The sequence below is a fragment of the Trichechus manatus genome, unplaced genomic scaffold (assembly GCF_000243295.1).
Source record: "Trichechus manatus latirostris isolate Lorelei unplaced genomic scaffold, TriManLat1.0 scaffold00015, whole genome shotgun sequence".
Classification (NCBI taxonomy): domain Eukaryota; kingdom Metazoa; phylum Chordata; class Mammalia; order Sirenia; family Trichechidae; genus Trichechus; species Trichechus manatus.
In genome coordinates this window covers 20408299-20419550 of record NW_004443951.1, presented here as the reverse complement: position 1 = coordinate 20419550, position 11252 = coordinate 20408299, and the positions used below count along the sequence as shown (strand labels likewise).

Below are 11252 nucleotides of genomic sequence, written 5' to 3'. Positions count from 1 at the left end.
CCTTGGGACAAATGACCTCTCCTATGACAGAAGTGCAACCAGACCCCGATTCCCTGCCTCACTGATTGTCCATCCCCGCTCCCACTGTGTGCATTTGAACACGTGTGTATGAGCACCCTCACCCTCACACTCACAAGGTCCAATCACACACAGCTTCTCACGTGTAACAGGAGCTGACCCACACTGCATGCCTGCCTGGTGCTGTCCTCCATCCCTGCTCTCCGTGGCTCCCACAAGCCCACACGTGCATACGCACATACGCTCACACAGGGACCCCTGGATAACATGGCTTTTCTTCTTACACATATCTGGCTATGCTTCAGGTTTTATCCTGTCCTCCATCCCCTGCCATTCAGTGCACAAATGCACATACACACCAAAACGTGCAAATTCACACATGCACACATACATATGTGTACTTCCCAGAATCCCAATGCGACATAGCTTCTCCTGTTTTTACATGTATGGGGCTCTGCTGTCTGTTCAGATGTGCCTCCTTGGTCTCCAGTTTACACATACACACACATACAAACACACACACACCCCAGACCCCAAAGGATTCTCCTATTATTGCATCCCCTGGCCTATGTTATATGTCCATATCTGGTCTTCACTCCCAGCCCCCAAAGCTTGCACATGTGTGCATGTACATGCACGCACGCACACACACACACACACACACACACAGACATACACCAGAAGCTCAGATAGCACGGCTTTTCCTATCATTACATGCGATGAGCTACGCTGCACATTCAGCCTTCTCCTTCCTCCTCCAAGGTGCACAGCCTGTCAGAGCTGCTGTGGTTCTGGGAACCACCTGGTTTGGTCCTGAATCTCATGAATTGGAGGAGGGACAGTATATATCCCACAAGCCCACTGTGGTCTTCTACTTTGGGAGTTCCTGGGGAGAACTAGAGATTACCCTTCACCCCAGCTGAGAAGGTACCTGAAATCTAAAGGTAGCTCTTCCTTAACCAAGCTTCCCAAGCAGAAAGAGGAGAGGGGTGGGAGGGGAGTGGCTGGGGATCTCTGGTTCCCTGCCCAGAATGTCCAGCCTCCTTCCACTACTCACAACTGACCCTCGGGCCTTGGCCATGGGAAGTCCTGCTGGTCCCATCATGTTCTCTTTAAGGACACTTTGTTCCTAACCCTTCTATGTCTTATTCTTTGTCCAGAATCTTGAAGTCACAAACCTCTAGAGCATCACAGCTCAGTGGAACCACAGACCATCTGGTTCACCGCCCTCACTGGTCCCTCACTTGCTGCTACTACTCTGCTGTCTTCCCCAAACCCCATATGTCACAGCTGCTTTGGACAAGAGATGAGGGGCTAGGAAGACCTTGTGTTTCTGTGTGGGGTCTTTGGTTAATTTCCAGGAGGCAGCTTCTCCTACCCCACCCAGCTATAATATCCTGCCCCTGAAAACTTTCTTTTTCTGGGGATAATCTTTAGGTTTGGCAAGTCCAGGAGGCCAGGAGTTCTTTGGGTCCCCTTTGGCTTTCCCTATCTACCCCAAAGTTGGCCTGTGTAGTAGGGCACTGACCCCTATTTTGAGGAGGGGTGATCTGGCTTCCACTTCAACCTAGACAAGGCTACTCTTCTCTTTCCAAGATGACAGAGGGAGGCCAATGTGAACTGGCCAGGAATGAGAGTTGCTGCTGAGTAGATGGGAAAGAGCCCAAGCTCCCAATTGCCAACAAGGTTTAGAAAGCAGCTTGATAACCAGCAAGGTAAGATCTGCTGGCTTGAGGGCCTGTGGTATTTCCATGGACTCCACTGTTCCTCTGCTGGGCTGAGGCTCTGGGCAGTCACTGTGAGGGACTTAGGGGGCCCTCTCCCCTTTGGCCAGAAAGTGGAGAAGAATTTGATGTTACCACTCCACCATTTATACTCCTAGAGACTTCCTAGAGGAGTGGGAGTAATTGGGACACTGTCCATAAGAATTCAAAATGGTGGCCTCTGTTAGCACCATTTCTCCCCCTCCCATGCCCCAGGTTCTCTCCTCTTTTCCCCTATGTGCTCTCTGCCTTTGACTTTGCCAAGACGGGACTGCCATGGTGGGGGCCAAGTCCACATGACCAGGATCACGTGAGCAGCCCCTGAGGGATGAAATCTTCCTTCTGCCCAGGCATGTGGGTGGCCATCCCTCATCTTCAGCTCCCACTGGCAGCCACACTATAACATCTTTAGGGTGCCCAAGTTTTGTGCCTCTGGTCTCATGGTCAAGTCCTAAGAGGGCTGGGATCATGGAGAAGGAGGGGCAACATGAGAGCTGTCTCCTATTTCCTTTGGCCTCTGCAGGGCCTTGGCAGAAACTTCTGATTGCAGAGGAGAGTTGAAGAGCAGGTGAGTTTGGCCTGAGAGAGGCATGTGCTTCCTTTGGCCTTGGCTTTCTCAGCTGGCAGCTTTAGAAATCCATAGAAGAAATGAGAGGAGAATGAAGCCGAAATGGCTGGACTCAGGCTTCTGGTTTCCTGTTAGGGAGGGCACAGGGGCTCCTGGCCCAACAGGCAAGCAGCAGCTGTGGTCCCCAAGCCCAGCACGGGGACCGGGGACGTTCCTTTCTGGCTCCTTTTCTTTCCTCCACCCTATCCCAGGCCTGAGGTCCCCACCCGGCCTGTGCCTAGGGGAATACAGGGGCCAGTGATGTGCTGCAGGTCATACTGTCCTTGCCCGGAAGCCGGCGATCATTGAATGTGTGCATGTTGATGACGGCGTCAGTCTTGACCATCATGGGAGGCTGTGGCTTGTGCTTGACCCGACGCTGGCAGGTGAGGGAGAAACGGATCTCATCAGCCACGGTGCTGCAGAAGGAACGCTGTGGTGGGGGTGGGGGTGGGGGTGGGAGGGAAAGGGGCACAAGGGTGAGGCCTGGCCCTGCTTCTTCTGCAGCTAACTCCTCCCTTTCTTCGCATCATCTTTCTAATGGGAGCCACCTCATCTTTCTAACATCTTCACCCCATCCATCCCTCCATCCCCTGCAGAATGACTAGTTTGTATAGAAGTCTACAAAAGCACCACGTTCTTGTTTGGAAACTAAGGTAGGTTGGGCAGGTTATTATCATCTTATCCCCATTTTACAGATGAGGAAACTGAGGCTCAGAGGAGAAGGGACATATCCAAGGTCAAGGGGCAGAGCCAGGATGCAAACCTCCGCCCTCTGCTCCCACAGGGCTCTGAGAGTCTTTCTCCCTTCCCCTCCTCACCTACCCCTGCCTCAAGACAGCTTGGGGAGAGGTGGGGAAGGCAACTTGAGGAAGTGACATTTGAGCTGAAACGTGAATGATCAGAAGGCAGTGAGTTGTTTAGCCCCTTGCCACTCAAGGTGTGGTCCAAGGACCAGCTGCATCACCATCACTTGGAAGCTGGTTAGATAGTCAGAACCTCGGGCCCCACCCCAGAACTGCTGAGTCCGAATCTACATTTTAACAAGATCCCCAGCTGATGGGCATGCATGGGAAAGTCCGAGGAGCTGTGGTTTACTTGTCTGAATTTTCGCCATTCGATTCTGATGCCGGAAGCCAGCCTGTTTCATCCCTATGAGCCCAACCCCCAGCATCCCCTGGCCCAGAGTCGGGGCTCATGAAACACCTGATGACCGGCAGGCTCCTAGAAGGGCTTCCAGCTAAGGGGGAAGGAGCCTACCCCGCTCAGGGAAGTCCAGCATACTTTCTCAAGGTGGGTGAATGGGAGGCAGTTTCCTCCAGGGCTTTGGACGGCAGTGGCCTCCTTCTGATTTGAGTCCCTGTAGGTGGCCAAATAGACAGGGGAGGTGCAGGCTTGCCACAGGTACCAGTGGCTTTATGAGACCAACTGGCAGAGGCTGTCCTGAGGCTTCTATGGGGGTGGGGGCAGGAAGGCTGTGGGGAGTTGTCCATGCCTCAACTTACCTAGTGGCACTGTCACCTAGACTGCTAGGTACAAGCCATGTGGTGAAGAAGCATGGGGACCTGGCTTTGAATTCTGGCTCCATCTCCTGCCAGCTGTATGACTTCTCTGAGCCTCCCTTTCTTACCTACTAATTGCAGTATATCATCCTTCCTTTCTTCCCTTCCTTCTCCACAAATATTTATTGGGGCCCTACTATGTGCCAGGCTCTGTTCTAGGTGTTAGAGGCATTGCAGTGAAGAAGACAGGCAGGGTCCTGGCCCTCAGAGAGCTCATGGGCTAATGACAGAATGGAAACATGTGAACAAAGAAACATGTCAGATAGCGATGGCTACCATGAAGAAAATAAAGCAGTGAAATGGGACAGAGAGGAGTTGGGAGTGGGGAAGGGTGAGGAAGGCTACTTGAGGAGGTGACATTTGAGCTGAAACCTGAATGACCAGAAGGCAGCAAGAATATGGTGCTCTGGGGGAAGAGCGTTCTAGGTGAGCAGAACAGCATGTGCAAAGGCCCTGGGGCAGAAATGCACTTGGTGTATTAAGGGCTAGAAAGGAGTCCCGTGTGGGTAGAGCAGAGTAAGGGAGGCAAGGGTAGGAAGGAAGAGTTCAGAGAGGTGGGCAAGGGCCAGATGTGGCAGGGCCTTTTACTTTCAGAGTGGAATTTGGAGCTCATTCCAATTGAAATGGGACTCCCTAGAGAATTTGGTTGTTGTTGCCTTTGATATAGCATAATTTAGTTAGCCACTCCCTACTGTTGGACATTTAGTTTTTCCTCCCTTTTTTCATGTTATAATTAACACTTCAACAAATATCCTTGCAAATAACACTACATCTATCTTTGACACTTCCATAGGGTGCATTTCTAAAGGTACAAATTGATTTGTAAAGTGTATGGACACTTTTAAAGGCTCTGAACATACTGCAGAGTCACCTGTCAGCAACGTACCCATTTAGATTCCCTCAGCAATGCTGGGAAGTGTCCCTTTCCTGACACTCTGGCTGAGTATCAGTGTTCCCCTCCTCTTTGTTGACTTAGGCTTCTGGTTTTAAAGGATCCCATTTCACTCTGATGGATGTATAAGCTGCCCCTTTGTAATGGTCTCCTCGACATGTGGCTTAACTGGAATCTCCTTCCACAGTGGACCTGCATCCCTCTGAACTCTAAGAAAGGGGCTTCCCCCAGCCTAGCAGCCCTCTACATGGTGCGCTGGAGACTCACCCTGTACTCTTTCTTAAACCACCCATGCCAGGCCCCCCCAAGACCAATTAAAATAGAATCTCTGGGAGTGAGGCCAGGGCATTAGCACTTAAAAAATTCTCTCCCTTTGATTCTAATTTGCAGCCAAAGCTCAGAGCCATTGCCCCAACCACACTTGAATTAATCAGATGGGCTGAGCCTAGTTCTACCGCCTGCATGCTTGGGTTGGCTCTCTTAACTCTTTTCTTTTTTAAGCTTTTGATTATGGAAATTTTCAAATATATGCAAAAGTAGAGGGAACAGTATAAGGAATCCCTATGTAACCATCACCCAGCTTCCACAATGACCCTGGAGGGTTTGAGGCAGGGGAATGATGTGGTTTGGCTCATGCTATGAAAAGGGCACGGGCTGCTGTATGGCGAGCGCAGGCAGAGAGGAGCGTGGAGGCAGGAGGGCCAGCTTGGAAACGGCTGTGTGGTCCAGGCTGGGGATGATGGGGGCTTGGTTTAGGCTAGAGAGACAGCAATGGGCAAAGGTGGTCAGAGTTAGTGCACGGTTTAGAGGCAGGGCCGGCAGGACTTCCTGAGGGACCGGCTGTAGGGTGGACTAGTGAGAGGAGGAGATGAGTAACCACGGTGCTGCCAGCACATCGTTGCTGTTGTTGTTAGATGTCGCTGAGTCGATTCCGACTCATGGCGACCCCATGTGTGCAGAGTAGAACTGCTCCATCGGGTTTTCAAGGCTGTGACCTTTGGGAAGCAGATCGCTAGGCCTTACTCCTGAGGAGCCTCTGGGTGGGTTTGAACCTCCAGTCTTTCCATTAGTAGTCCAGTGTGTTACCATTTGTGCCACCTAGGGACTCCTGTGCCTGGTACATAAAACCAAAAAAAGCAAAACCCGTTGCTGTTGAGTCGATTCCGACTCATAGTGACCCTACGGGACAGAGTAGACCTGCCCCGTACGGTTTCCTAGGACTGCCTGCTGGATCGAACTGCTGACCTTTTGGTTAGCAGCTGTAGCTCTCAACCACTGTGCCACCAGGTTTTCCACCTGGCACATAGGAGGCGTGAAACCAGCACAACTCCTCCACCCCCTTCCGTTTCTTTCTCTTTCCTGTGGAGGTCCCAGCTCTCAGGCGTTACCTGCTCTCGCTCTGCTGTTTTGCGGAGCTTGTACACAAACTCGCCCACGGCCACCAGCACAGACAGGACCAGCCCGGCTGCCAGGACGATGAAGATGCCCCCGATCTTCTGGATACCTAGGGCGCTGGCCTCTTTGTTCTCCTCCTCAGGACAGCCGCTGCCCCGCCACCACTTCTCCTTCATGATGTGCAGCTTGTCCTCCTCCTGCAGCTGTAGGATGGCGATGGTGATCTTGTCCCGGTACGGGGAGCCTGAGCAGGGGACAAGACCCTGGTCAGCGCCTGCCACCATCATCACTCCACTCATCACCCCGTGGAAAGGGGGGCCTATCATGGGAAGATACCTCTTTAAATCTATGTATGGTATCTGGGTGGAGAAAGTGTCCTAATTCGGGGTGGGGGCATCTCGCCTATCCCCATAGGTCCCTGGAAGGGCCAATGTAGCTGGGCTGCATCAGTAGGGGTGGGGTGACCTATAGGATTCTGAAAGGCCCCATGTATCTGGGCTTCATCCACAGAAGTGAGGTGAGGAAGGGCAGGATGATTTCTGAGAACGGATCTCCCCCACTTTGTGTTTGTCCCAGTTCCTATCTGCTTAGTCCAGGGATGACCACACAAGGTGGTTGGATCCATCCCTAGGCCTCTGGGCTGAGTAAACGCCAGCTCTAGACTGAATGGAATAAGCAGGGAGAGGGAGCAGGAGACTAGGTATGCATGTGTCCATCCTCTGCTCTCCCCACCCCCACCCTCCCGCCTTGCAGTCCCTGGCTCACCCATGGGCGTGCCAATGCCATAGCCCTTGGAGTCGATGAGGCCCCCGATCTGGGTGAGGTTGCAGTTCCTCTGGGTGACGTACTCGATGGTGGTGGACTCCATGAGCAGTGCGTAGTCAGCTGTCAGGGTCCTCTGGATGCCCTCCTCATTGTTCTTCACCAGCGCCGAGGGCTTGCTGCTCATGAAGGCCCACATCTTCTCGAAGGTGGAGATCTTGGATTTCTGCATCATGTTGGGGGGAGTAATTCACAGACAGTTACTGAGCATACCAGGGACCAAGCACTATACACCCCGCTTAATGGGGCTACGGCCACTGAACTCTGTTCATGGTGCTCAGAGTAGCGAGTGTCACCCAGCCCATTGCTCAGATGTGGAAACTGAGGCTCTGGGAGGACAGGTCCCCAAACACACAGCTTGTAGGTGATAAAGCCGAGACTCAGACTCAGGTCCACCCACCTGGAAACCATTGGCTCTTTGGTATCACAGAAGTGGTTTTCAGACTAGCTTCAAAAAATGAATATTCTTTCTCTCACATTTATTAAACAATTACTATGTACAGGCCTTGTTCTAAGTGCTTTACCCTTTACCTGTATCAGCTCATTGATTCTTCACAGCTATTAGAGGAGGCACGTACTATCATTAGCCCCATTTTACAGATGAGCAAACTGAGGCCTGGCTAAGTAACTTGCCTAAGGTAACCCGGATACTAGAGGGCAAAGCCAGGCTTCAATCCCAGGCTGTCTAGCTTGAGTCCATGCTCTTAAGCATCTGGCTGCACAGTCTCACAGGAACCACTGCTGGGGTGAAGGAGAAGGATACTAATGAGTGTTTGCTCCATGGGTTCTGGGCCCCCCTACTCCTAAATCAACAAGGCATCTCCCTTTCATTTATGCTGTGTTTTACAGGAAGGTTTGTTTGAAGGAAGGGTTTCTGTCTGCTCTTCTTCATGACAGTGAGAGAAGCAGGGTGAGAACTGCAGAAGGTAGAGAAGTGGGGGCAGTTAGAGCAGGTGGTCTGCACACCCCTTATCCCCTTCCCATGGCTGCCCCAGGTCTTGGGGCCAGAGGATCCTGGTCTGGACCCTGCTGCACGGCAGGATCAGCATCCCTATGACCAGGGCTGATGGGTGGGCTGCCCTGCCTGGCCAGGGAGACTCAGAAAGGCAGCTGGGGCTAGGAGAGAGGAGGGTGGGGGCTGAGTGGCCCCTGCTACCCGGGATGGCTGGGCAGGGCAAGGTGCGTGGCACACACGAGTTTTCTTGGGAACCTAGTGCCTGCCAGCTGTCTGCTCCCAGAGGGATTGGCCCTACCGCCACTGATCTCAGGGGAGCAGGTGGCTCTGCAGGCCCCACTGTCCCGGCTGTTTCCAAGTCTGGCTTGCCTGTCTGTGATGTCAGCCTGTCTGACTGTCACCCGGCCCAGCTCCGGTGTGTGTGACAGTATGGGTGCACTCCAACAGGCTGGTGCAGGGCTGGGGGATGGGCAGGGGACAGGGAGGAATCAGCGCCTGCACTGTAGATGGGTGTGGGGGGTGGGGCTGGGGAGAAAGTGTATCTTCTCCTCTGCAGATGCTTTCTAGCTCTGGTAAGGACCGCCACTTCCAAAACTGGTTCCTAGAGACCCAAGCACACCTGAGGGGCGAGGCAACGAGGGCAGGAAGGGGTCCCAAAGCAGCAAGCAGGATCCCCATTTGGAGTTCCAGCTTGGAATCTGCCGAGCACCAGGGATTCCTCCCTGGGGCACAGGACCTGGGCGACCTGGGCACCTTCATGGATGAGCAGCCACTCCCCCTGCCTTGACATTTATCTGTCCGAAAGCCAAAGGCTCAGACTGCTCCCAGCTCCTTCCATCCTCAGTCTGTCTGATGTTCAGTTATTCAGCTATTCTGTTTTCCAGCTACTCCAACTCCACAGTTACTCTCTTACCTCTGCAGTTCTTGCTTCCAAACCTTTGAGGCTCTCCAGATAGTCTATCTGCCCAGTTATTCTTCCACCCCAGTCTCTCTGCTGCTCCAGGTAATCTTCCACTTCCACTGAATCACACCCAGAGGTCCTCTCACCCCAGCTACACCATCCTTCAAAACTGTCCTGATTTCCAGCTCTTCCCAGCCCCAGACATTTCTTATTTTCTAGATAGTTCTGATATGCAGACTCTCCCACCTCCAACTTCTTTTACTCCATTAGTTCCTTTCTTGCTCCACTACTCTTCCTCCTCAGATTCTCTCTGTGGTACACAGCTTCTAAATGGCTCCCAATGACCTCTGTCCCTGGTATTCACACCCTTGGGTAATCCTCTCCTCTCGAGTGTGGGCTGAACCTAGTGATCCGCTTCTAACTTCCCCCAAAAGTGATGGGGTGCCACTTCCAAGATTTGAGTACAAGAGATTATAACTTTCATCTTGCTTGCTCGCCCTGGTGGAAGCCAGCCGCTATGCTGTGAGCTGCCCTATGCAGATGTCTGCACGGCAAGGAACAGAGGAGGGTGGCCCCGGCCAACAGTCAGCCAAGAATTCTAGCCTCAGTTCAACAACCCCAGAGCTTGGAACCAGATCCTTCTCCAACCAAACCTTGAGATCACTGAAGTCCCAGTAACACTGTGACTGCAGCCTGTGAGGGACCCAGGACCGGGGGACTCAGCTAAGCCACACTGCATTCCTGACCCACAGTCACTGTGAGATAATGAACGTTGGTTGTTTTAAGACAATAAGGTTTAGGTAATTTGTTATACAGCAATGGATAACTAATGGGCTGTCTCACTCACATCCTCCCATAAGCTACTTCTGTTCCTGATATAGCTGCTTTCTCAGATAATCATCGATTCCACCCATTCCTATAATCAAATTATCCAAGTCCAATCATCCCTGCTTTGATAGATACACACGCTTCCCAGGTACTTCACCATCTTGGTTATTGCAACCTAAATACTATTCTCTCTTCAGTAATGCCAGCTCCCCAGCTCTTCTCCCACCCCCTTCCCTCCTGCTCTCCAAATTCTCCCTGTTCCACTAGAGGGTGGAGCCAGGGATGGGTAAGGCAATCAGGGATCTCCTTATACTCTCTAAAGAATCCACCCAGTTAAACCTTCAGTTGACTGAATGATTGATTGATTGATCCAGCCATGCTTCTATCCATCCATCCCCTCATCCATCTGTTCATGCTCTTACCTACTCATCCACACACTATCTACACATTAATTTATTCAACTATTCAACTATCCCCCTAACCTCTTACCTATTTATCCATTCATGCATGCATCCATCCACCTATCCACCAACCCATCCATCCATCCACCCACCTACCCATCCATCCATCCTTTTAGCAGTCTATCCATCACCCCACCATGCATCCACCTCTCCCATCTTACTCACTCTCTGTCATCCATCCAATAAATCTCAAGCCCTGAAAAAAGTAACTTGACAATGAGCCACTCAGAGAACCCTGCCCTACGCTTTCTGTGTCAGAATGGGATGAGAACTTCTCCTCTTTCTCCAGTTTCCTCCCTGTATCCCCACCCCCATTCCTCCTGTACACAAGCCTGCCTGACACTAAAACATATGCTCCTTCCAGTAACAACACACCATATATGGAGTCAGAAATTTCAGTTGCGGGTTGGGAGAAGTGTTGGGACAGATGGGCTTTGAGGAAAGACATGTGAAGCCATGAGTAGGTGAAGGAACTTAATGAGGATGATTTGAAAGAAAACCAGAGAGCTTGGGCCAGTCGAAATGGGAAGTGGCAACAAAGAGTGAAGCATCACCTGGCTGTGATGCTGATTCCAAGACGCTCTCTCACCTTCAGTGTTGACGATTCACTACCTCCACCACCTTTACACAGATGGATCTGAAATCTGCTCCCCTTTAATGGCCACCCACTGGTCCTTGTCCTTTATCTTGGGGCCCACATTCTTAACCACATCCATTCATGGTCTCTGGTTCCCCTTAAGTCCTGTCCTTCTGTCCTTATGTGATTCTGTGATTCTGGGGCACATCTCTGAAAATCTTCCCTCTGGCCTGCCTGAGGCAGGGAGGAAAGAAGCCAGACTCCACCTGGATTCTCAGGCCCTTCTCCTATCTCTCTGGGCTTGGTCACGAGAGGCCTGAGTTTCTGTCATTGGTCTGGAGTCTCCACCCCAGCGAACGGAGCCCCACATACCTACGGCTTCAGTGCCATCTTGCCTGTCCCTACTCCTGAGGGAACCTTAATAAGCATTGCTCCAGGGCCAGCCACCCAAATCAATTAATGGGATCATCA

The 11252-nt window shown here is 51.9% G+C and overlaps 1 protein-coding gene across 1 annotated transcript in view; it reads right to left on the bottom strand.

Moving 5' to 3' along the window:
• Positions 1 to 663: 663 nt before the first annotated feature.
• GRIK3 (glutamate ionotropic receptor kainate type subunit 3) overlaps positions 664 to 11252 on the bottom strand; it is a 267280-nt gene continuing 256691 nt past the window's right edge. Inside the window, exons 14-16 of the mRNA XM_004371932.1 lie at positions 7003 to 7225; positions 6231 to 6481; positions 664 to 2821 (exon numbers count right to left, since the gene is read on the bottom strand). Coding sequence (XP_004371989.1) covers positions 2627 to 2821; positions 6231 to 6481; positions 7003 to 7225 — 669 coding nt within the window. The 3' untranslated portion in view covers positions 664 to 2626. The remainder of the gene's footprint in view (positions 2822 to 6230; positions 6482 to 7002; positions 7226 to 11252) is intronic.